This window comes from Lepidochelys kempii, chromosome 3 (genome assembly GCF_965140265.1).
Source record: "Lepidochelys kempii isolate rLepKem1 chromosome 3, rLepKem1.hap2, whole genome shotgun sequence".
Lineage (NCBI taxonomy): Eukaryota > Metazoa > Chordata > Testudines > Cheloniidae > Lepidochelys > Lepidochelys kempii.
In genome coordinates this window covers 184,832,926-184,859,502 of record NC_133258.1, presented here as the reverse complement: position 1 = coordinate 184,859,502, position 26,577 = coordinate 184,832,926, and the positions used below count along the sequence as shown (strand labels likewise).

Sequence of the window (26,577 nt, the reverse complement as noted above, 5' to 3'; positions counted from 1 at the left end):
CCTGAGATGTTCCTGGTAACTTTTGAGTGGGTTGCCACCACCGCCTGGTGGCCCCCAGAGTCCTGGGCTACCCTTCTGGCCCCATATCTGGTGGGACCAGCTCAGTCAGCCTATCAAAACCTAGACCCCCCCAGGACACCCTGGAATATGGGAAGGTGAAGGCAGCCATCTTAGATCAGACTGGCATCAGAAACTCTGAGCCCCACATAGGTTGAAGGGCACCCCAGCAATGGCCTTGGTCAACTCCAGGTGTAGTCAGAAGTTCGTCCAAGTTGGCCTGATCCCAAACTGCGAATTGGCAGGGACTGAGATACACCTACAGTGCATCCACAGAGATGTACAGTCGGGCTAAAATTGGAGACCACCTACCAAGACAGTGTCCACCAGGTCAAACAGGCCCCCAAATTGACCTACCCCATGATCCTGGGACATGACTGGCCATGGTTCCTGGAGCTTCTATGAGAATGCGGCTGCCCACCCCAAGACAGGAAGAAGAGAGGGCCAGCAAACAGGGGGTTACTTGGCTATCTCACAAACCCCAACCTTGGGGTAGGGCCTGTGTTGGAACCCCCCATCCCTGGTAAGGGATGCCACCTGATGTTTTGGGGTCTCACTGTGTCCATCCATTCCACCAGCCTGGGCTTCCTCACCTTGTCCTTGCTGTATTGGGCCTTCAATCCTTCTCTAGCACATACACAGGTAAGGCCACCCCCAGCTGCAGACACAGACTGAAATCAGCACTGTGTGGGAAGAATCAGCTCAGGGATTTACTCAGCACTCAAGTGCACACCCCCTTTGGGGAGTAAACCCAAAATAATGTTGTCTTGTGCTATATAGAAAAATCTGCACAGCTCAAGCTCATAAAAATGGCCCTGTCCCTCAATGTGGAGGGATATGCACAGCTTCTTTCCTCTCCTCCGCCCCGATATGAATTGCACAAACTGGGTTATGTTATAAATAAGAAATCAGGTTTGTGACAGACTCAGACCAGAAGGATATAAGAGAGTAGTAGAAGGCAGGTAGATCAACCTCAGAATGAACAGGTCCCTGTTCCCTGGATAGCCAAACAAAGGCTACTCCAGGCCAAACAAGACACCTGACACCAATTAACCAGTTAAGGTTGTTAGGCTAATGCCGGCACCTGACCCCAATTAATTGGCAAAGGGTCAGTAAGGCCATTAGGCTAATGGAGACAGCTGGAACCAATCAAGGTCTCACTCATACTGCTTATAAGCTCTCCTTTCCAGTTCCCTTGAGGGAAGCCCAGGTGAAAGGAGCTGGAGGAGAGGAAGCATTGCTGAATCCTGAGGTAAGGGTGAAGCTAGGGAAAGGGGACCACGGGGAAGTGGCCCAGGGAATCAAAGCAGCGTCAGTGGTAAAGGGAAAGCCACCAACAGCTGCTACCATTGGAGTCCCTGGGCTGGAACCCAGAGTAGAGGGTGTGCCTGGGTTCCTTCCCCCTATGCTCTACAAAGATCCCCTTAAGAGGGGAAGCAGACTTTGGTCCAGGCAGGGGGCCAAACTGCACCTACTGAGCTCTAAGGAACAACAGAGACTGTGGGTATTCCATCTTCCTACCTCCCATACTGGCCTGTGATTAAAGTAGCTCAATAAGCTTTGACCTTTGCTGCTATACTGAGAAAGGGAGGTCATATTCAGGGCTTTAGCGAGCTTCTGAGGCCACTGAATCAGCCTGGAAGTGCAGGACCCACCAATACAGGCTTGGAACATTGTCACAGTTTATTAACTACAAAAGGTAAATTTTAAGTGATTAAAGGGGATAGCAAACAGAACAAAGCAGATTACTGAGCAAATAAAACAAAACATGCAAACTAGGCTTAATACACTCAAGAAACAGGTTACAAAATGTAATTTCTCACCCTCAATGTTTTAGGCAAGTTTAGGCAAGTTTCTGTAGCTTAGAGTTCCAGTTACTCCTCTTTACAAACTGGACACCTGTCTCAGCCTGGACTCAACCATACCTTTCCCTCGAGGTGTTTGTAGCAGTCTCCCTTCCTGGGCAGGCAATAGAGGAGAGTCAAGTAACCCCCTCACCAGCCTTCAAAAGGCTTTACCTAAAATGGGAATTATTTGTTTGATCCCCATCCCACTACAGTGGCAAAGTACCAGCAAGTTAAGACATTGTCTGGTACCAGGTGACACGGTCACCTGACCCTGCTGTGTCAGTGCAGTATCCCAGTAAACATCTCAGGAAGGTGTGAGATTAGCATTTTCAAAGTTCTATTGTTCTCCTTAATGGCTGATCCAGGCTCTTTGCCTACTGTCTGGTGGGCGTTTCCCAAGTGAAAACACAGTTGTAATTGTTACATAGTTAATATTCCTAACTCCAGATACAGAAATGATACATGCATACAAATTGGATAAACACATTCAGCAAATCATAACCTTTCCAGTGATGTCTCATATGACCCATCTTGCGTGAAACATATCTTAGTTATGCCATATTCATATCACAACAATATTTCTATGAAGAATATGGAGTGTAACGTATCAGGGCCCTCAAAACTGTCCAAGACCCCGAGCAACTTGCACTCTGATGTGGGGAGGATGCCCAGGCAGAGCTGGAACTCAACGGGGATTTCATCCGGGGACAGAGGGAAGACCTGACCCTATGCTGGGCCTGGGAACAGGCAACAACCCCAGACCAAGAGGGAGTGAGTGCCCTAAGCTTCCACGGGGACCCTGAGATCTGGATGGATCATGTCTACAAGGTGGTTAAAGACCCACACACATGGAAAGACTTCTGGCAGTTGCTGGTCCCACAGAAGATGCAACAGGGCCTCCTACACTTAGCCCACTCTGTGCCCCAGGTGGGGTACCTGTGGAAAGAGAAGACCTTCAGAGGGTGACTCGAAGGTATTTTGGCCAGGCATACACCAAGAGGTTAAGGACTACTGTGCCTTCTGTCCTGAATGTCAATGAGCCGGACCAAAGGGGATACCAAGGGCCCCCTCATCTCACTCCCCATGGTTGGAGTGCCTTTCAAATGCATCAGCATGGACCTCATGGGACTGCTGGAGAAGAGCAGGGCAGGATATTCTTGTGGTCATTGACCACATCCTTGTGGTCATTGACTATGCAGCTTGATACTCCGAGGCCAAACCCCTGCATGCAACCAGGGCACCCAACATCACCATGGACCTTGTGAAGATCTTTGCCAAGGTTGGGAAACTGCGTGAAATACTGACAGACCAGGGCACCAACATGTTGTCATGGTTAATGGTCAAATGATGCCAGTTAGTGAACATTCAGGCCCCCAAGACTCCCAGACAGTCTAGAGGAGAGGTTCAATGGGACTGTAAAGGTGATGCTACACAAGATCATAGAGGAAGACCCTTGGCACTGGGATACATTGCTACCAGTCTTGCTGTTTGTAGTGCAGGAAGTCCCCCAAGAGTTTACAGGTTTCTACCCGTTCAAGCTCCTCTATGGGAGGCAACCCAGGAGCATCCTTGATCTCTTAAGGGAGAACTGGGAGGAACAAGAAATCAGGGTCATAGGGTCAGCCTGCTATGTGTTACAGCTATGCAAACAGCTCTAAACATTGCGGGGCTCTTTGCCCAGGAGAACCTACTACAGGCACAACAGGCACAGCAATGGCAGTATAAGGGGGCCAGGCTACATAGTTTTGAGTCAGAAGACCAGGTCCTGCTCTTGCTATGCTTTGCTAAGTCAAAGTTCTTGGCTAAGTGACAGGGCCCCTTTGAGATTGCATGGCAGGTAGAGCCAGTGGACTACGAGATCCAGCTGCCTGGATGGCAAAATGAGGTAAGTACCTACCATGTAAACTAAGTGAAAGCCTAGAAGGCCAAAGAAAGCCTACTCGTCACTCCTTACCCCCTGTAACCTGAACTGGGGCCTCTCATCAAGGGACCCCTGCATTTGAGACTGGTAATGATGGGACAAGAGCTCAGCCTTGTGCAGCAGGAACAGCTGTGATGTCTAGTGCAGGCCTTCCTGGATGTCTTATCAGTTCGTCCGGGGTGGACAACTGCTGTGAGCCACCACATCACCACTATCCTGCAAAAGGTGTGCAACACCCACTGGCCCCTTCCTAGGACGATGTGGGCAGCTGTCCAGAAGGAGTTAGAGATGATGCTGGACCTGGGAGTAGTGGAGGAATCATGGAGTGAATGGCAGAGCCCAATAGTCTCATCCCAAAACCAGATGGGGCCATCCAATTCTGCATTGACTTTCAGAAGGTCAATGTCATCTCCCTTTGTGACGCCCTGGATAGTAGAGTTCCTGGAGCAGTTGGGCGGGGTAAGTTCCTATCTACCCTGGACCTGAAAAAAGGGTATTGTTAAATACCCCTGATGCCAAATTTGCAGGCAAAAACAGCCTTCCCTACTCAGTTTGGCCCATTCCAATTTGTGATGATGCTGTTTGGACTGCATGGAACAGCTGCCACATCCCAGTGGTTGATGAACCAGATCCTGCAGCCCCATCATCAGTCTGCAGCAGCATACATCAATGATATCGTGATCTATAGTGTCAATTGGGAAGATCACCTCCAGCACCTCTCCAACGTACTAGGAGCCCTCACAGAGGCTGGGCTCACAGTGAACTTGGCCAAGTGCCACCTCAGGCAGAGAGAAGTAACCTACCTTGGAAACACCATGGGAGGGGGGGAAAACCATGGCCCTTAGTAGATAAGGTGCAAGCCCTGTGGGATTATTCCACCCTGTCAACAAAGAAAGAAGTGTGACAGTTCCTTGGGTTGGCTGGATAATACACCACTTTGTGCTGGGCTTTGCAGCGCTAGGGGCCCCTGTCAGACCTGACAAAGAACTCGCAGCTCCGAAGGGTTTAATGGTCTGAGGAATGTGAGGAGGCCTTCTGTGCCCTAAAGAAGTGGCTAGCCCAGGAACTGGTCCTGATGCACCCAGGCTTTACAAGGCCCTTCATCCTCCAGACTGATACCTAGGAGGTGGAGCTTGGGATGTCCTGTCACAGGAGACAGATTGGGAAGAGCATCCAAGCGTCTACCTCAGTTGCAAGTTGTTCCCTAGGGACCCCTAGTATTCTACCATCCAAAAGGAGGCCCTCGCCATAAAGTGGGTGGTTGATACCCTACAATACTACCTGCTGGGAAACGCCTTCCAATTGATCACCGACCACAAACCCCTCTGGGGGCTTAACAGCATGAAAAACACCAACGCCTGGCTCATGCGATGGTACCTTTCCCTCCAGCCCTATGACTTCTGCATACTATACCAACCAGCTAGGACACATGCCAATGCGGATTTCTTTTCAAGAGTGGGCAGGGAGAAGGAGGTGGAGAGGCACCCGCCAGGTACCCTCTTGAGTGGGAGGTTGTGTAATGGGGTGTACCTGCCCCACACTGGACAAGAAGGGGTTAACCCCATAGTGTGAGCTGAGGAAGCCACACCCCATCGCCACTGCTGGGCATGCTTCAATGGGAGCACCAGTATAAAAGGGAGCCACCCAGCTCAGTCTAGCCTGACCCCCTGAGGAAGGAGGACATACATTGCAAGCTCCCTCGCACAAACTGCTAGAGCCCCAGACCCTGGAGGCCAGGCACACTGAGACCCAGGCAAATACCTAGCTACCTGTGGAACTCCAGGAGCAGATGGTGCTGTAGGGAGCTTCACCAGCTGATGACCCTAGGGACCCAGAAGATCTGTGGATGGCAGCACTGGAAAACAGGGTAGGAAGTAGCCCAGGGGAACTAGACATTGATCCGGTTGTAGAATATTTTGGGTAGATCCCCACTGACCTAGTGGTGAATCCATTCACTACTGATAGGCCCTAGGTTGGGACCCAGAGGAGTAGGGAGGGCCTGGTCCCCCCTACCCTGGCTGCCATCCACTTTTGGGTGGTGACCCACTCCCGCTAGGCCACACAGCCCTGCAGTGGCGAGCCACCTAATTGACTCTGGCCACTAGGCCATACTGCCCTGTTGCGAAGGGTGGTCATTTGGATGCTGCCATGGGGCTATGATGCCCCTGGGCCCGCTCCAAAGGGTGATGGAGTGCTTCCCCATAACAGTAGTCTATAGACATATCGGAAAAATAGATTAAAAAGCTAAGGTATGGCATGCTGTAAATCATCCCAATACTGGGGGTATTTCAAAAAATCTCATCGTCAGACCTTTTTTCCCCCTATTTTTCTGTAGCCCTGTGAACAGTTTATTTCCTTAAATCACTGACTTTCCCTGTATTATTATTTTTTACCACTTGGGGCCTGATCCAAAGCCCACTGAACTGTATGAGTGTTTTTAAATTGACTTCAGTAGGCATTTGTGATGGGGCGCCTGCCCCACACTGCGCTCTAAGGGATTAATAGAGCCCTAGGGAGGCTGCGCAGGAGGCAGCCAATCAAAGAAGGGCTGAAGAGAGCAGCCAGTCAGGGCCAAATAGGTCCATATAAAAAGGGAGCTGCAGAGCAGAGGAGGGCAGTTCTCTGCTGGGAGCCCAGGGAGGAAGAACTGTGTCCTTGGAGGGCTGAGAGAACTGCCAGCACCCTGGACCAGGGGAGGACCAGGAGAGAAGCCAGGGGAGCAGGAGTCCGCTCCTGGCTGGCTGCTGGGGTTTGCAGGCCGAGTCCCTGAGGCAAGCGGAAAGAGGATGCTGCAACCATGGGGAAGAAGCTAGAGAATTCACTACAGTAACCACTAAGGTCCCCTGAAAGATCCCGTGGAAGGAGAGAGCACAGTGAGTGGCATGGCCGGAGGACTGTGTCACTGAAGAGGACGCCATGGTCCTTGGAGAGATGCGGGTCCTAGAGCAGGAGTGACAGCGGCGAGGCACCACACAACGAGGGCGCACTAACACGCAGAGCTAATTCCCAAGACAGCCAGCACGAGGTGCCACATGATCAGTCGCACCCTTTTACAGTGTTGGATTAGGACCATCGTGAGACTAAGTACAGTATACTCTCTTGGAGACATTATAATGAACACTGAAGAAAACAGGAATTAAAGGCCTCTGGGGATAATGAGGGGCTATAGTTTTCCCAATATTTTGATTCGCTATTCCAATATACTTAATTTTCTTTTTTTGTAAAATAATTGTACTGCTTTATATAATTACATATAAAATTATACATTAAAGAAAGAACCTCAGGCAATGGTGCAATTTGGGACATGGAACAAACTGTGTGGTATGTGTGAGAGAAATACTCCTTGCACTATATAGTTTTACCTTAGTTTTATGCAGCTGGTGGCATAATCTGTACTTGAGTAATTACATTTAGTGTCCTGAGCTCCGAATAGCCCTTCCTTATCAATAAAAATTACTAAGCCATTTTCTGTAATTGTTTTGGTGGTCTGTAAATAACATCATTAAAGAATCATCCTACTTGCCTGCCTTTTTTATCTTTGTATTCTAACAACCAAAAAATGTATAGCTTTTGTCTGCAAACCCAGTATAATTCTTTACCAATTTGCCATCACTCCTGCTTTATTAGGCTTTGGAAATTATTTTAAATTTTCAGTTGTTTTATCAGTTTAACCCTCTCTATTATTTCAATAAATAATAGCATACTTATATTTGAAAATATCATCCATATTTACAATTCACCAGTCCTATTGTATATGATCCTATTATCTGTTTGGAAAATTTACTTTTCTCTGTTTGAGCTGTTCTTCATCTTCTCAGTGTCATCCAGTGGATTGATCTCTTGGTGATCTCAGGTTGTTTTTTTTAATTTCCTCTTTCATGACATTACTCATGTAAACAACTGTCAAACCAAGTACTGTAACTTTACATACTCACAGCCAATCTAGTTCCTCCCAGATAGTTGAGATGAGTGGTTGTGACGTTCCCCTGGTGTTGTCTGAACTGGTGATCTGCTAGGTCACTCCAATCCTCAACGCTGGGAGACGGCCTTACCCTGCTCTGCTGTGAGAACCCCCACGCTTGGGTTGTTCACGCACAGCCTCTATCATGTAAGTTGCTCCTAGTTACGTGAGTGAGCACTTTTGGCCAGCCGCTACTTGGATTGTGCAACCAAATGACACTACCCAATATGTCCGGTCCCAGACACAACCCTAGGAACCTCCATCTTGCAATGTCCCGTTATGCCTGCTGGACGCTGCAAGCTTATATGAGCTCATCAGTTGAACAAAGAAATTATGTACCAAGCTTGTTATCCCCATTTGTTTGATGCGCTTCAAACAAATGCACTGCTTTAGGTAGAATAAAAAAATGTATTAACTAGAAAATATAGATTTTTAAGTTTAGAGGAGTAGTCTGATTTTATGTTTCAGGGGTAATCTGAAAACTTTGCAAAAGAGTACTTTAAAATTTACAATAGTCTAAAGCATCTTCAATAGGCATTCCACTGAATATATTTTTGAGCTTTACCAGTTAATTTAGAAATCAGGGTAGGAACTCTCTTAACAGGGATTCTATGTATTACACACATCCTTCAACTGTAGTCAGATATTCAAAAATATCATCCTCCTGACTGATCACCACGTCTCACCATGGATTCGATGAGTAAAGTGAACAGGCCCTTTACTGCAACCCCGACTAAGGGGTTTATTAGTAAACTAGTGGAGAATGGGGGTCCTTATGCGGTCCCACCCCCTCTCCCCCACGGATTCTCAGGATTGGCCAGCCATCTAGGGGTGGGTGGAAACTTCCCTGGCATACACGTCATCCCGGAATTTTAAAAAAGCTGTCTTTTTGTAGGCTGTCTGTCAGGTTTATGGGAGGACATTACCAATCTTAAAAGCAAAGTAAAAACTTTGCAGCAAATTTTGAGAAACAGCGAACAGTGAATCATAAATCATAAAGGACCGGCAGAGCATCCGAATGCTTTTCTACATGATATTTTCACAAACGGATCGCTGCCAAATGACCTGCAGGGCTTCCGAATGACATTTGGGGGACGATTCCTGGGATTCCCACCCTAGCATTAGGATTCTTACGGGTAGGCCACTTGGCGTTAGGGTTAGGGTTCTATGCATAGGCCAGTTGAAGTAAGGGTTCCAATGGTTAGGCCAGCTCAGTTTAGGCATAGAGGTCCTGCAGATGGGTGGATTGCCTTAGGGTGGCTATGGGTAAGGCCCGAACCCTAGGATTAGGGTTCCCACGGGAAGGCCACTTGCACGGAGGCTTACGTTTCCTGTGGTCGAGGAAACACTAGGATCGGGATTCCTACCCGTATGAACCCTAACCCTAGCGCTGAGCACACTAACCTAGGGCTGGGAGCTCTGCCCTTCCCTAACTCTAACTGCATGTGGCCTGCACACAGGAACCACACTTGGTCAGGAATAACCCTGAGGACGTGGCGTCCTACCCACAGCTTAACTCCAACTGTCTTGTGCCACTAGACGACGTGGGCTCGTAAAAAGTACAAAGAAAGGACAACTCAGCCCTAATCAAGGCTGGGCACAAACTTCTCATGGAATCTTCATTTTCAAGCTGTTCGGATCCTGTCCTGAGCTTTTGGGCTTGATCGGTTGGAGAAAATTAGAAACAAAGGGAAGGGAATTATTAATGAATGCTTATGACACATTTCTCATGGAATCGTCATCTTACGGCCCTTGTGAGTCTGTCCTCATCGTTAAGAAGAGATCGGCTGGTGAGAATTACAAAGAAAGCAAAACTCTTTTCTCATGCTCAAATGTGTCATGCAGCCTTCATCTTAAAGCCATCATACTACTATCCTGATTCTTCGGCATAGAAAGCTGCAAAGAAAGAGAACCTGATTACTCATCATTGCTGGAGGAAAAGTTATCTGTGACTATTCATTTAAAAGGCGTTACGAGAGGGTCCTGAAGAGATGGGCTTTATCGGGCAGTGAAAGTGCTAAAGCAAGAGAAAGCCAGTAGTGATCAGTGCTTTGTGAAATTTCTCACGGAATCCAAGTCTTCAAGCCATTATGAGTCTATCCAGATCATCTGGAAGGGAGCGCACGGTGACATTGAAAAGAAAGCGAAACTCATTACTGATCGGTGCTTGTGACACATTTCTTATGGAATCTTCCACTTCAGACAGTTTGGAGTCTGGCCTCATTTGGAAGGCTCGCTCCGTGCAGATGAATAACAAAGCAAAACGCTTCGCTCACCATAGCGGGGGATAAATTTGTCGCGGAATGTTGCGGTTCAGTGATGAGACAGAACACAGCTTTATGCAAGCAAACAGGCTGGTCAGCGGAGATGGGCTGTTCTGCCCCCCCTGCCTTCCACCTTCTCCTTTTATTATATTTCTCCCCCTAAGCATTACACACTGCTACACAAAGGAATGTATGACGTTGATTCATATGCTTAGTTACCATCCTCTATCTACTACAATCCTGGTTCTCAGGCCTTGAGCCCAGGCTAAAGAAACCTCCCACAGTTGCTGTCCAAACAATCAAGTTCTCAGGGTTCATATCTAGCCCTTGTCCTTGGATAGAGCAATGTGTGCATTGCTCCTAGGAAACAGTCAGGGTGTGCCCCGCCTGCTTCCAGGTGGAATAGCTAGACATTAACCCTTCATCTCCCCTTTTTTTGTTTATTGAAGTTGGCCATCTCATGGTAGCCGCCAATTTGTTTTGTCATGCTATTTAACTCCCAGACAGACAAGGACATAACCTGGGGAGCTTTCCAGGGCAAAATTTTACAAAGTCTTAACAAGGAAGGAATACATTGTACACAGCAACAACAAAAAATAAGCCCAATGATTACAAACACAAAATAACCAAAAACTTAACATCTGCAATATAATCATCTAAAAGGGGTACACTTCTTTTACTACAATTGTAACCAGCAAAAGGCAATATAAGTATCATTCTACTAAGACAGCAAAGGGTGCCATCACTTAAATTTGCAGGAATATTATTAAGGGTACATGAACCACAAGTAAAAACCCATCCTGATGGTAGGATGATATGGCCATAATTATATGAAACATTAACAGCATGGGAACAATTTAAAAGGGATTGAGAAATTTTTTGACAGCCCAATGGCACCTTTGTACTAGTGCAGTTAACTACACGCGCACAGGTGACATTGTGAGCCCCGGCCGGGTACGGTGTGTGAAGGAATATAGCCGTGCGAGGCAGAATATAGTTGGCCGGGCCCCAATTAGCCATGCTAGAGTACTGGGAGAAAAGATTAGCATAAGCAAAGAGCAGTATCTTATTCTCCTTCGGACTTGTAACGGGGGAGGCGCTTCTGAGCCAACCCCTACAGAAAATAACAGGCACAAAAGGCACACAATCATCACAGAATTAGCAGTGATTTGGGCGAGAATCGCCACAAACAAAGTCTTAGGAGTTTCTGGCTGCTGAATCTGCTGCCAGTTTTCGTTGAGCCGTGGCAACCAATGCTTTTACTGCTCCCCATGTCACGGGCTGGCTTGGGACGCTACGCCTCCTCCGTTTCCGTCCCGCCGTTGTCGACTCGGGGGGCAATGCGGTCTCCTCCAAGGTCAGCTGAAACTCTGGTATGGGATTCGACAGCCCCTGGTGCCATGCCATGTTGTTTAAGTGCTGGTCGCACGCACCGGGCTGGAACCCACAACGGTCCTGCAGGGAGAGAAACAGCAGCATATCCCCGACCCCAAGTGATTAGAGGTGCTGGGCCCAGCCACTGTGGATCGGGCAGCTGACGGTAAAAGACACGCGGTCTTTCCAGTACCTCAGATTTGTGAAAATGCCGATCCGCAGGGGTCTGCTGATCTGCATTCAGTGTTAAATTATTTAAAGTAAACAAGAGGATATGCATTTGTTGTTGAATGTCTCCTAAGGTTCGGAGACGCAGCTCCCCTTGTTTTAATTGTTTATCTAGCAAGGTTTTGAGTGTGCGATTGGCACGTTCAACAATGGCTTGGCCCGTGGAATTATAAGGGATTCCGTGTTTAAGACGGACGTCCCAGCGGGCACAAAAGGTGGAGAGGAATGCAGAGCAGTAGGCTGGGGCATTATCTGTTTTAATTTGGCAAGGGCGACCCATAACAGAAAAGCAGGCCAGCAAATGGTGAATAACTTTGTTAGTGGCTTCCCCACGCTGTGGGGTTGCCCAAAGGAAGCCTGAATAAGTATCAACGGAAACATGTAAAAATGAATAGGGGCGGAATTGTGGTACATGAGTAACATCCATTTGCCACAGCTGATTTGCTGCGGTACCTCGGGGGTTAACGGCATAAGAAAAAGTAGGAGCAGCAGCAGCACAGTGGGGGCAGGAACGAACAATGGAACGTGCATGATCAGCAGGAATGTGAAACTGCCGGGCCAAAACAGAGGCAGACTGATGAAAAAAGGCATGGCTTTCAATGGGGTCAGAAAAAAGGGAATTTACCTGACCACGCAACGTGCGATCGGCGCGTGCATTGCCCTCAGTGAGTGGCCCAGGCAGAGGGGTATGACTGCGAATATGAGCAACAAAGTAAGGGAAATGACGAGTGGCAAGAAGATGCTGTAAAGACAAAAACAGGTGAAGGAGGTCTGCATCAACCTGAGGGGTAATGAGGGCAAGGGGTAAATGATCAATTACCTGATAAACATAATGGGTATCCACAATTAAATTAAAGGGACAATCAGCAAAAAGTTGAAAAGCCAAAATAACAGCAGCCAATTCTGAACGCTGTGCAGAACGCTGAGGCAGTGTAAAACGAAAATGCCAACGAGGGGGGTCACCCAACTGGTAAGTGACTACACCTCGGTGGGGAGAGCCATCAGATGTTAATATCGAGGGTGGTGTCTAACTTTGTAAGTAAATCACGGCCCCAAATATTGAGGTGGACAGGGAGCACAAAAGGGCGGATTGTAGCAAGGGCACGGCCTCCTGGTTTAGAGACCGTGACCCAAGACAAACTTTGGCGCCCGGGTTTGCTACCCCCAATCCCCCACAACTCTTTAGAAGGAACCGTAGGCCAACTAACCGGCCACTCCAGATCACGAATCACTGTAACATCAGCTCCAGTGTCCACCAGCCCTGTAAAAGGAACATCATTTAAGAGAAGTGTTAAATGAGGTTTCGAGGGGCGGACTGACATTGTCAGAGCAACAAGTGGAGAAGACGCGCTGTGAGACGGCGAGTGAGACAACGTAGATCCAAAGCCTCCTCCGCCCCGAGTTCGATCCTCGGCAGCTGGCACCTGATAGGGAACTAAAATCAATTGTGCAATTGACCGTCCACGCGGGAGCGACTGTGGAAGATGAGTCCACACCTGAACCTTAATAATGCCAGTGTAATCAGCATCAATGACCCCTGGAATGACAAAAAAGCCCTGTTTCCCAGCATGTGGGCGAGGGAGAACAAGACCTACAAAGCCGGCAGGGAGAGGTCCCATCACCTGTGTAGGTATGGCACAGACCTCCCCTGGCAGCCGAAAGTCAGTGTCCTCCTGCAATCTGTTGGTAAAATCCAAAAAGGACTCTAAGGCACCCTGACGGATACTGACAAAGCTTTTGGTAGGCTTGCCTGAATCCGGGACCTTCTTGAAAGCATGCTGGGCACAGGTGGAAATAATGGGGAAGACGGCCTGAGGGAGTTGAGACTGTATCTCAATAGTAGCAAACTGGCCCTCCCCTGCCAAATGCTCATAAATGATACCTTGCTCTCTATATACCTGGGCTTGGCGTTCTGCCATCTGCCGATACTCACTAAGCCAAATAACATACTGACTGGGTGACAACATCATGCGCAGCAGCGTTTTCCAATCCTCAGGGATTAGGGAGTACCCAGCACCCATCCCTTCAATAAGACCACGCACAAAGGTGCTAGTCAGGCCAAATTCACGAATTGCTTTCTTTACCTCTCTAACCACCGAGTATGGCAGAGTGGTCCAGGTGCCCACGGGGTTGCCCTGGTCATCATTCTGCCAGGTCACCGGGCAAACGGAGACCAGATCAGCCAGCTCCTCTGCTGTAAGATCTGATCGAGCTTTCGCTGCGTGAACCATTTGTTGCACCAGCGAAAGCTTCTGAGCAGATGCAGATGACTCTCCGGGGGGCCCTATGGGGGGAGGGTGATCACACACCGGCTCCGGTGGGGAAGGCCAGGGAGGCGGTGGTAATAGAGGCACTGGGGGCGAAGCAGGGGGAGGGATGGCTGCAGGAGCGGACGGGGGTGGCAGGATCGGCAGCTCCTCTGTTGGTGCTGGAGAGGGCCTTTTCAAGGCGACACGCTGTGTCGCATCGCCAGGAGGGGGGATGGCTGCAGGGGCGGACGGGGGCAGCGAGAGCACCAGCCTCGCGAGGGAGGGTCTGTCCGAGGCGACACGCTGTACCACGTCGCGGCAGAGGTGCCAGGCATGTAAAGCCTGCACGGGTGCCCGAGGCTCTTTGTGCAATGTCTGGCCCAATCGCTCCCAGTCCGCTAGCTTAAAGCTTCCAGCTTCAGGATACCACGGGCACTTGGCACGCACCTCCTGTAGCAGGAGAGTGAGTTCTCGAGCCGGGCAGTTATGCTGAGCCTTACAATACTGCAGCTCATTGCGGTGTTGCACTTGCAAAGCAGAGAGGGAGCTTCCCATACTTACCACAATGAAAAATACTCACCGGGATCCACGTAGTGGATGAGTGACGCGTCTGAAACCCTTGCCGGGCGAGGTGAGTGCTGAGGGCCCCACGTTTGGGCGCCAGTTGTTGCGGTTCAGTGATGAGACAGAACACAGCTTTATGCAAGCAAACAGGCTGGTCAGCGGAGATGGGCTGTTCTGCCCCCCCTGCCTTCCACCTTCTCCTTTTATTATATTTCTCCCCCTAAGCATTACACACTGCTACACAAAGGAATGTATGACGTTGATTCATATGCTTAGTTACCATCCTCTATCTACTACAATCCTGGTTCTCAGGCCTTGAGCCCAGGCTAAAGAAACCTCCCACAGTTGCTGTCCAAACAATCAAGTTCTCAGGGTTCATATCTAGCCCTTGTCCTTGGATAGAGCAATGTGTGCATTGCTCCTAGGAAACAGTCAGGGTGTGCCCCGCCTGCTTCCAGGTGGAATAGCTAGACATTAACCCTTCAGCGGAATCTTCACATTACAGCTTTTAGGATCCTGTCCTAAAGAAAGGTTAAACTCATTCTTGACCACTAGGGGTTTGGCAAATACTTCTGAAAGCCTCCCTTTTTAAAGCATTTAGGAGTCTGTCCTTACTGTCATTTGCAGTAGAGCGGTTAGGGAAAATTAGAACTAGAGAGAAAGTCATTAACGAACAGCACTTGAGACAAACGTTGTCACGGACTCGTCATCTAAAAGCCACTAGGTTTCCCTTGGTCATTTGGAAGAGAGGGCATCATGAACGTTACAAACAAAACAAAACTCGTTAGTGATCCCCGCGGGTGACTCGTTTCTCGGAGCATTTTCATTTTAAAAGAGTTAGGATACGGTCCTGAGCATTAGGGAAAGATCGGTTCCGTGGAACTTACAAAGAAAGAGAAAATCATTAGTGACCCGTGCTTGTGACAAATTGTCATGGACTCTTCCTATGAGCGCTATTGGGCTACTAGCCTGATTATTTAGAAGTGGTCGGTCCTCGAACTAGATGAAGCAAGCAAAACTCTTTACTGCTCTGCCAATTGGCAAGCAGTGCATCCGAACGGCATTTGGAGAATGATTCCAGGAGAAATTGGTGGCTAGCAGTGATGTGAAGTGAATGTCTCATGTTTAGCAATTTTCAGGAAGGGTCTCTGCCAGATACCAGCAATGCCTCCGATTTGCACTTGGAGGTCGATTGTAGGACAAAGCCGTCCCTAGCAGGGACATGGACTGCTTTTCTACATGAATAATATTGTTCAGGAATGGATAGCTGCCAAATGCCCAGCAGCGTATCCGACTGGCTCTTGGAGGACGATGCCAGGGCATATTCGTGTCTAGCTGTGACCTGGACTGAATATTTCATTTTTAGGAATTGTCCTGGCTGGATCTCTGGAAATGGTAAGCAGTGCATCGTAACGACATTTGGAGGACGATTCCATGAGAAATTCCTGCCAAGCAGTGATCTGGACTGAATAGCTCATGTTTAGCAACGTTCATGAAGGGTTCGCTGCCAACTTCCCAGCACTGCATCCGAACGGCATTTGGAGGACGATTCCAGGAGAAATTAGTCCTAGCTGAGATCCAGAACGATTGTCTCATCTTTAGCTATTTTCACGAACGGATCTCTGCCAAATGGCCCGTGGTGCACCCGAAAGCCATTTGGAGTACGATTCCAGAAGAAATATGTGCCAAGTAGGGATCTGGCGCGAATGGCTCATGTTTAGCAATTGTCATGAATGGATCTCTCCCAAATGCGCAGCAAGGCGTCCGAGTTGCCTTGGGCAAAGTCATCCCTAGCCAGGGACATGGAATGCTTTTCGACATGATATTTTCACGAACGGATCGCTGCCAAATGACCTGCAGGGCTTCCGAATGACGTTTGGGGGACGATTCCTGGAGACATTGGTGCCAAGCTTTGATCTGGAATGTTTCATCTTGAGCTATTTTCACGAACGGATCTCTGCCAAATGACCAGCAGAGCCTCCGAATGACATTTGGAGGATGATTGCAGGAGAAATTTGCACCTAGCTGTGATCTGGAATGCATTTTTCATTTGTAGCAATTTTCTAAAAAGGGCTCTCTGCCAGGTAGCCGGCAGTGCATCCCGATGACTTCTTGAGGAAGATTCCCGAGAATTTCGTCCCTAGCAGTAAGCTGGAAGGAATGTCAAATGAACAGCCTTTCTCAATAACGGTAATGCCAGGGGCTTTCATCCGAATGCATTTTGAAAGATGATTTGAGGAGCAATGAGTAGCTAGCTGTGGTCTGGAGTGAATGTCTCAAGCCTAGGACTTGTCATGAACGGATCTCTGCCAAATCACCAGCGGTGCATCGTGATAGCATTTAGAGAACGATCCCTGGAGACATTCGTGCCTTGCTGTTATCTGGAACTAATGTCTCATGGAGAGCATTTTTCAAGCAGGGATCTCTCCCAAATGGCCAGCAGTGCATCGGAATTACATTTGGAGGATGATTGCAGGAGAAATTTGCTAATTTTGGGGAGAGTTAGGCTTGCAAAAGGTAGGGCTCCCCGCCAATTGGGTTAAAGTTCCTCTGAGTAGGTCAGTTGGAGTTAGGGATAGGCGTTAGGGCTCCTTAGCCCACTTGGCGTCAGCGTTAGGGTTTCCCTAGCTAGGCCCTTTGGACTAAGGGGTAGGGTTCCCATTGCTAGACCAAGGGGAGTTGGGTTATGGTTCCTATGGGTTAGCCACGCTGAAATAGGCTTGCTCTGGGAAGGGATTCCCACCCTAGCATTGGGATTCTTACGGGTAGGCCACTTGGCGTTAGGGTTAGGGTTCTATGCATAGGCCAGTTGAAGTAAGGGTTCCAATGGTTAGGCCAGCTCAGTTTAGGCATAGAGGTCCTGCAGATGGGTGGATTGCCTTAGGGTGGCTATGGGTAAGGCCCGAACCCTAGGATTAGGGTTCCCACGGGAAGGCCACTTGCACGGAGGCTTACGTTTCCTGTGGTCGAGGAAACACTAGGATCGGGATTCCTACCCGTATGAACCCTAACCCTAGCGCTGAGCACACTAACCTAGGGCTGGGAGCTCTGCCCTTCCCTAACTCTAACTGCATGTGGCCTGCACACAGGAACCACACTTGGTCAGGAATAACCCTGAGGACGTGGCGTCCTACCCACAGCTTAACTCCAACTGTCTTGTGCCACTAGACGACGTGGGCTCGTAAAAAGTACAAAGAAAGGACAACTCAGCCCTAATCAAGGCTGGGCACAAACTTCTCATGGAATCTTCATTTTCAAGCTGTTCGGATCCTGTCCTGAGCTTTTGGGCTTGATCGGTTGGAGAAAATTAGAAACAAAGGGAAGGGAATTATTAATGAATGCTTATGACACATTTCTCATGGAATCGTCATCTTACGGCCCTTGTGAGTCTGTCCTCATCGTTAAGAAGAGATCGGCTGGTGAGAATTACAAAGAAAGCAAAACTCTTTTCTCATGCTCAAATGTGTCATGCAGCCTTCATCTTAAAGCCATCATACTACTATCCTGATTCTTCGGCATAGAAAGCTGCAAAGAAAGAGAACCTGATTACTCATCATTGCTGGAGGAAAAGTTATCTGTGACTATTCATTTAAAAGGCGTTACGAGAGGGTCCTGAAGAGATGGGCTTTATCGGGCAGTGAAAGTGCTAAAGCAAGAGAAAGCCAGTAGTGATCAGTGCTTTGTGAAATTTCTCACGGAATCCAAGTCTTCAAGCCATTATGAGTCTATCCAGATCATCTGGAAGGGAGCGCACGGTGACATTGAAAAGAAAGCGAAACTCATTACTGATCGGTGCTTGTGACACATTTCTTATGGAATCTTCCACTTCAGACAGTTTGGAGTCTGGCCTCATTTGGAAGGCTCGCTCCGTGCAGATGAATAACAAAGCAAAACGCTTCGCTCACCATAGCGGGGGATAAATTTGTCGCGGAATCTTCACATTACAGCTTTTAGGATCCTGTCCTAAAGAAAGGTTAAACTCATTCTTGACCACTAGGGGTTTGGCAAATACTTCTGAAAGCCTCCCTTTTTAAAGCATTTAGGAGTCTGTCCTTACTGTCATTTGCAGTAGAGCGGTTAGGGAAAATTAGAACTAGAGAGAAAGTCATTAACGAACAGCACTTGAGACAAACGTTGTCACGGACTCGTCATCTAAAAGCCACTAGGTTTCCCTTGGTCATTTGGAAGAGAGGGCATCATGAACGTTACAAACAAAACAAAACTCGTTAGTGATCCCCGCGGGTGACTCGTTTCTCGGAGCATTTTCATTTTAAAAGAGTTAGGATACGGTCCTGAGCATTAGGGAAAGATCGGTTCCGTGGAACTTACACAGAAAGAGAAAATCATTAGTGACCCGTGCTTGTGACAAATTGTCATGGACTCTTCCTATGAGCGCCATTGGGCTACTAGCCTGATTATTTAGAAGTGGTCGGTCCTCGAACTAGATGAAGCAAGCAAAACTCTTTACTGCTCTGCCAATTGGCAAGCAGTGCATCCGAACGGCATTTGGAGAATGATTCCAGGAGAAATTGGTGGCTAGCAGTGATGTGAAGTGAATGTCTCATGTTTAGCAATTTTCAGGAAGGGTCTCTGCCAGATACCAGCAATGCCTCCGATTTGCACTTGGAGGTCGATTGTAGGACAAAGCCGTCCCTAGCAGGGACATGGACTGCTTTTCTACATGAATAATATTGTTCAGGAATGGATAGCTGCCAAATGCCCAGCAGCGTATCCGACTGGCTCTTGGAGGACGATGCCAGGGCATATTCGTGTCTAGCTGTGACCTGGACTGAATATTTCATTTTTAGGAATTGTCCTGGCTGGATCTCTGGAAATGGTAAGCAGTGCATCGTAACGACATTTGGAGGACGATTCCATGAGAAATTAGTCCTAGCTGAGATCCAGAACGATTGTCTCATCTTTAGCTATTTTCACGAACGGATCTCTGCCAAATGGCCCGTGGTGCACCCGAAAGCCATTTGGAGTACGATTCCAGAAGAAATATGTGCCAAGTAGGGATCTGGCGCGAATGGCTCATGTTTAGCAATTGTCATGAATGGATCTCTCCCAAATGCGCAGCAAGGCGTCCGAGTTGCCTTGGGCAAAGTCATCCCTAGCCAGGGACATGGAATGCTTTTCGACATGATATTTTCACGAACGGATCGCTGCCAAATGACCTGCAGGGCTTCCGAATGACGTTTGGGGGACGATTCCTGGAGACATTGGTGCCAAGCTTTGATCTGGAATGTTTCATCTTGAGCTATTTTCACGAACGGATCTCTGCCAAATGACCAGCAGAGCCTCCGAATGACATTTGGAGGATGATTGCAGGAGAAATTTGCACCTAGCTGTGATCTGGAATGCATTTTTCATTTGTAGCAATTTTCTAAAAAGGGCTCTCTGCCAGGTAGCCGGCAGTGCATCCCGATGACTTCTTGAGGAAGATTCCCGAGAATTTCGTCCCTAGCAGTAAGCTGGAAGGAATGTCAAATGAACAGCCTTTCTCAATAACGGTAATGCCAGGGGCTTTCATCCGAATGCATTTTGAAAGATGATTTGAGGAGCAATGAGTAGCTAGCTGTGGTCTGGAGTGAATGTCTCAAGCCTAGGACTTGTCATGAACGGATCTCTGCCAAATCACCAGCGGTGCATCGTGATAGCATTTAGAGAACGATCCCTGGAGACATTCGTGCCTTGCTGTTATCTGGAACTAATGTCTCATGGAGAGCATTTTTCAAGCAGGGATCTCTCCCAAATGGCCAGCAGTGCATCGGAATTACATTTGGAGGATGATTGCAGGAGAAATTTGCTAATTTTGGGGAGAGTTAGGCTTGCAAAAGGTAGGGCTCCCCGCCAATTGGGTTAAAGTTCCTCTGAGTAGGTCAGTTGGAGTTAGGGATAGGCGTTAGGGCTCCTTAGCCCACTTGGCGTCAGCGTTAGGGTTTCCCTAGCTAGGCCCTTTGGACTAAGGGGTAGGGTTCCCATTGCTAGACCAAGGGGAGTTGGGTTATGGTTCCTATGGGTTAGCCACGCTGAAATAGGCTTGCTCTGGGAAGGGATTCCCACCCTAGCATTGGGATTCTTACGGGTAGGCCACTTGGCGTTAGGGTTAGGGTTCTATGCATAGGCCAGTTGAAGTAAGGGTTCCAATGGTTAGGCCAGCTCAGTTTAGGCATAGAGGTCCTGCAGATGGGTGGATTGCCTTAGGGTGGCTATGGGTAAGGCCCGAACCCTAGGATTAGGGTTCCCACGGGAAGGCCACTTGCACGGAGGCTTACGTTTCCTGTGGTCGAGGAAACACTAGGATCGGGATTCCTACCCGTATGAACCCTAACCCTAGCGCTGAGCACACTAACCTAGGGCTGGGAGCTCTGCCCTTCCCTAACTCTAACTGCATGTGGCCTGCACACAGGAACCACACTTGGTCAGGAATAACCCTGAGGACGTGGCGTCCTACCCACAGCTTAACTCCAACTGTCTTGTGCCACTAGACGACGTGGGCTCGTAAAAAGTACAAAGAAAGGACAACTCAGCCCTAATCAAGGCTGGGCACAAACTTCTCATGGAATCTTCATTTTCAAGCTGTTCGGATCCTGTCCTGAGCTTTTGGGCTTGATCGGTTGGAGAAAATTAGAAACAAAGGGAAGGGAATTATTAATGAATGCTTATGACACATTTCTCATGGAATCGTCATCTTACGGCCCTTGTGAGTCTGTCCTCATCGTTAAGAAGAGATCGGCTGGTGAGAATTACAAAGAAAGCAAAACTCTTTTCTCATGCTCAAATGTGTCATGCAGCCTTCATCTTAAAGCCATCATACTACTATCCTGATTCTTCGGCATAGAAAGCTGCAAAGAAAGAGAACCTGATTACTCATCATTGCTGGAGGAAAAGTTATCTGTGACTATTCATTTAAAAGGCGTTACGAGAGGGTCCTGAAGAGATGGGCTTTATCGGGCAGTGAAAGTGCTAAAGCAAGAGAAAGCCAGTAGTGATCAGTGCTTTGTGAAATTTCTCACGGAATCCAAGTCTTCAAGCCATTATGAGTCTATCCAGATCATCTGGAAGGGAGCGCACGGTGACATTGAAAAGAAAGCGAAACTCATTACTGATCGGTGCTTGTGACACATTTCTTATGGAATCGTCCACTTCAGACAGTTTGGAGTCTGGCCTCATTTGGAAGGCTCGCTCCGTGCAGATGAATAACAAAGCAAAACGCTTCGCTCACCATAGCGGGGGATAAATTTGTCGCGGAATGTTGCGGTTCAGTGATGAGACAGAACACAGCTTTATGCAAGCAAACAGGCTGGTCAGCGGAGATGGGCTGTTCTGCCCCCCCTGCCTTCCACCTTCTCCTTTTATTATATTTCTCCCCCTAAGCATTACACACTGCTACACAAAGGAATGTATGACGTTGATTCATATGCTTAGTTACCATCCTCTATCTACTACAATCCTGGTTCTCAGGCCTTGAGCCCAGGCTAAAGAAACCTCCCACAGTTGCTGTCCAAACAATCAAGTTCTCAGGGTTCATATCTAGCCCTTGTCCTTGGATAGAGCAATGTGTGCATTGCTCCTAGGAAACAGTCAGGGTGTGCCCCGCCTGCTTCCAGGTGGAATAGCTAGACATTAACCCTTCAGCGGAATCTTCACATTACAGCTTTTAGGATCCTGTCCTAAAGAAAGGTTAAACTCATTCTTGACCACTAGGGGTTTGGCAAATACTTCTGAAAGCCTCCCTTTTTAAAGCATTTAGGAGTCTGTCCTTACTGTCATTTGCAGTAGAGCGGTTAGGGAAAATTAGAACTAGAGAGAAAGTCATTAACGAACAGCACTTGAGACAAACGTTGTCACGGACTCGTCATCTAAAAGCCACTAGGTTTCCCTTGGTCATTTGGAAGAGAGGGCATCATGAACGTTACAAACAAAACAAAACTCGTTAGTGATCCCCGCGGGTGACTCGTTTCTCGGAGCATTTTCATTTTAAAAGAGTTAGGATACGGTCCTGAGCATTAGGGAAAGATCGGTTCCGTGGAACTTACAAAGAAAGAGAAAATCATTAGTGACCCGTGCTTGTGACAAATTGTCATGGACTCTTCCTATGAGCGCTATTGGGCTACTAGCCTGATTATTTAGAAGTGGTCGGTCCTCGAACTAGATGAAGCAAGCAAAACTCTTTACTGCTCTGCCAATTGGCAAGCAGTGCATCCGAACGGCATTTGGAGAATGATTCCAGGAGAAATTGGTGGCTAGCAGTGATGTGAAGTGAATGTCTCATGTTTAGCAATTTTCAGGAAGGGTCTCTGCCAGATACCAGCAATGCCTCCGATTTGCACTTGGAGGTCGATTGTAGGACAAAGCCGTCCCTAGCAGGGACATGGACTGCTTTTCTACATGAATAATATTGTTCAGGAATGGATAGCTGCCAAATGCCCAGCAGCGTATCCGACTGGCTCTTGGAGGACGATGCCAGGGCATATTCGTGTCTAGCTGTGACCTGGACTGAATATTTCATTTTTAGGAATTGTCCTGGCTGGATCTCTGGAAATGGTAAGCAGTGCATCGTAACGACATTTGGAGGACGATTCCATGAGAAATTCCTGCCAAGCAGTGATCTGGACTGAATAGCTCATGTTTAGCAACGTTCATGAAGGGTTCGCTGCCAACTTCCCAGCACTGCATCCGAACGGCATTTGGAGGACGATTCCAGGAGAAATTAGTCCTAGCTGAGATCCAGAACGATTGTCTCATCTTTAGCTATTTTCACGAACGGATCTCTGCCAAATGGCCCGTGGTGCACCCGAAAGCCATTTGGAGTACGATTCCAGAAGAAATATGTGCCAAGTAGGGATCTGGCGCGAATGGCTCATGTTTAGCAATTGTCATGAATGGATCTCTCCCAAATGCGCAGCAAGGCGTCCGAGTTGCCTTGGGCAAAGTCATCCCTAGCCAGGGACATGGAATGCTTTTCGACATGATATTTTCACGAACGGATCGCTGCCAAATGACCTGCAGGGCTTCCGAATGACGTTTGGGGGACGATTCCTGGAGACATTGGTGCCAAGCTTTGATCTGGAATGTTTCATCTTGAGCTATTTTCACGAACGGATCTCTGCCAAATGACCAGCAGAGCCTCCGAATGACATTTGGAGGATGATTGCAGGAGAAATTTGCACCTAGCTGTGATCTGGAATGCATTTTTCATTTGTAGCAATTTTCTAAAAAGGGCTCTCTGCCAGGTAGCCGGCAGTGCATCCCGATGACTTCTTGAGGAAGATTCCCGAGAATTTCGTCCCTAGCAGTAAGCTGGAAGGAATGTCAAATGAACAGCCTTTCTCAATAACGGTAATGCCAGGGGCTTTCATCCGAATGCATTTTGAAAGATGATTTGAGGAGCAATGAGTAGCTAGCTGTGGTCTGGAGTGAATGTCTCAAGCCTAGGACTTGTCATGAACGGATCTCTGCCAAATCACCAGCGGTGCATCGTGATAGCATTTAGAGAACGATCCCTGGAGACATTCGTGCCTTGCTGTTATCTGGAACTAATGTCTCATGGAGAGCATTTTTCAAGCAGGGATCTCTCCCAAATGGCCAGCAGTGCATCGGAATTACATTTGGAGGATGATTGCAGGAGAAATTTGCTAATTTTGGGGAGAGTTAGGCTTGCAAAAGGTAGGGCTCCCCGCCAATTGGGTTAAAGTTCCTCTGAGTAGGTCAGTTGGAGTTAGGGATAGGCGTTAGGGCTCCTTAGCCCACTTGGCGTCAGCGTTAGGGTTTCCCTAGCTAGGCCCTTTGGACTAAGGGGTAGGGTTCCCATTGCTAGACCAAGGGGAGTTGGGTTATGGTTCCTATGGGTTAGCCACGCTGAAATAGGCTTGCTCTGGGAAGGGATTCCCACCCTAGCATTGGGATTCTTACGGGTAGGCCACTTGGCGTTAGGGTTAGGGTTCTATGCATAGGCCAGTTGAAGTAAGGGTTCCAATGGTTAGGCCAGCTCAGTTTAGGCATAGAGGTCCTGCAGATGGGTGGATTGCCTTAGGGTGGCTATGGGTAAGGCCCGAACCCTAGGATTAGGGTTCCCACGGGAAGGCCACTTGCACGGAGGCTTACGTTTCCTGTGGTCGAGGAAACACTAGGATCGGGATTCCTACCCGTATGAACCCTAACCCTAGCGCTGAGCACACTAACCTAGGGCTGGGAGCTCTGCCCTTCCCTAACTCTAACTGCATGTGGCCTGCACACAGGAACCACACTTGGTCAGGAATAACCCTGAGGACGTGGCGTCCTACCCACAGCTTAACTCCAACTGTCTTGTGCCACTAGACGACGTGGGCTCGTAAAAAGTACAAAGAAAGGACAACTCAGCCCTAATCAAGGCTGGGCACAAACTTCTCATGGAATCTTCATTTTCAAGCTGTTCGGATCCTGTCCTGAGCTTTTGGGCTTGATCGGTTGGAGAAAATTAGAAACAAAGGGAAGGGAATTATTAATGAATGCTTATGACACATTTCTCATGGAATCGTCATCTTACGGCCCTTGTGAGTCTGTCCTCATCGTTAAGAAGAGATCGGCTGGTGAGAATTACAAAGAAAGCAAAACTCTTTTCTCATGCTCAAATGTGTCATGCAGCCTTCATCTTAAAGCCATCATACTACTATCCTGATTCTTCGGCATAGAAAGCTGCAAAGAAAGAGAACCTGATTACTCATCATTGCTGGAGGAAAAGTTATCTGTGACTATTCATTTAAAAGGCGTTACGAGAGGGTCCTGAAGAGATGGGCTTTATCGGGCAGTGAAAGTGCTAAAGCAAGAGAAAGCCAGTAGTGATCAGTGCTTTGTGAAATTTCTCACGGAATCCAAGTCTTCAAGCCATTATGAGTCTATCCAGATCATCTGGAAGGGAGCGCACGGTGACATTGAAAAGAAAGCGAAACTCATTACTGATCGGTGCTTGTGACACATTTCTTATGGAATCTTCCACTTCAGACAGTTTGGAGTCTGGCCTCATTTGGAAGGCTCGCTCCGTGCAGATGAATAACAAAGCAAAACGCTTCGCTCACCATAGCGGGGGATAAATTTGTCGCGGAATCTTCACATTACAGCTTTTAGGATCCTGTCCTAAAGAAAGGTTAAACTCATTCTTGACCACTAGGGGTTTGGCAAATACTTCTGAAAGCCTCCCTTTTTAAAGCATTTAGGAGTCTGTCCTTACTGTCATTTGCAGTAGAGCGGTTAGGGAAAATTAGAACTAGAGAGAAAGTCATTAACGAACAGCACTTGAGACAAACGTTGTCACGGACTCGTCATCTAAAAGCCACTAGGTTTCCCTTGGTCATTTGGAAGAGAGGGCATCATGAACGTTACAAACAAAACAAAACTCGTTAGTGATCCCCGCGGGTGACTCGTTTCTCGGAGCATTTTCATTTTAAAAGAGTTAGGATACGGTCCTGAGCATTAGGGAAAGATCGGTTCCGTGGAACTTACACAGAAAGAGAAAATCATTAGTGACCCGTGCTTGTGACAAATTGTCATGGACTCTTCCTATGAGCGCCATTGGGCTACTAGCCTGATTATTTAGAAGTGGTCGGTCCTCGAACTAGATGAAGCAAGCAAAACTCTTTACTGCTCTGCCAATTGGCAAGCAGTGCATCCGAACGGCATTTGGAGAATGATTCCAGGAGAAATTGGTGGCTAGCAGTGATGTGAAGTGAATGTCTCATGTTTAGCAATTTTCAGGAAGGGTCTCTGCCAGATACCAGCAATGCCTCCGATTTGCACTTGGAGGTCGATTGTAGGACAAAGCCGTCCCTAGCAGGGACATGGACTGCTTTTCTACATGAATAATATTGTTCAGGAATGGATAGCTGCCAAATGCCCAGCAGCGTATCCGACTGGCTCTTGGAGGACGATGCCAGGGCATATTCGTGTCTAGCTGTGACCTGGACTGAATATTTCATTTTTAGGAATTGTCCTGGCTGGATCTCTGGAAATGGTAAGCAGTGCATCGTAACGACATTTGGAGGACGATTCCATGAGAAATTAGTCCTAGCTGAGATCCAGAACGATTGTCTCATCTTTAGCTATTTTCACGAACGGATCTCTGCCAAATGGC

At 48.0% G+C, this 26,577-nt stretch overlaps 1 protein-coding gene across 1 annotated transcript; it reads right to left on the bottom strand.

The window, feature by feature from the left end:
• Positions 1-10,178: 10,178 nt before the first annotated feature.
• LOC140908334 (uncharacterized) lies at positions 10,179-14,370 on the bottom strand. The gene is made up of 2 exons (XM_073335304.1): positions 12,278-14,370; positions 10,179-11,505 (listed from the first exon to the last, which is right to left on the bottom strand). The coding sequence occupies exon 1, from the start codon at positions 13,881-13,883 to the stop codon at positions 12,654-12,656; it is 1,230 nt and encodes a 409-aa protein (XP_073191405.1). The 5' UTR covers positions 13,884-14,370; the 3' UTR covers positions 10,179-11,505; positions 12,278-12,653.
• Between the last annotated feature and the right edge of the window lie 12,207 nt (positions 14,371-26,577).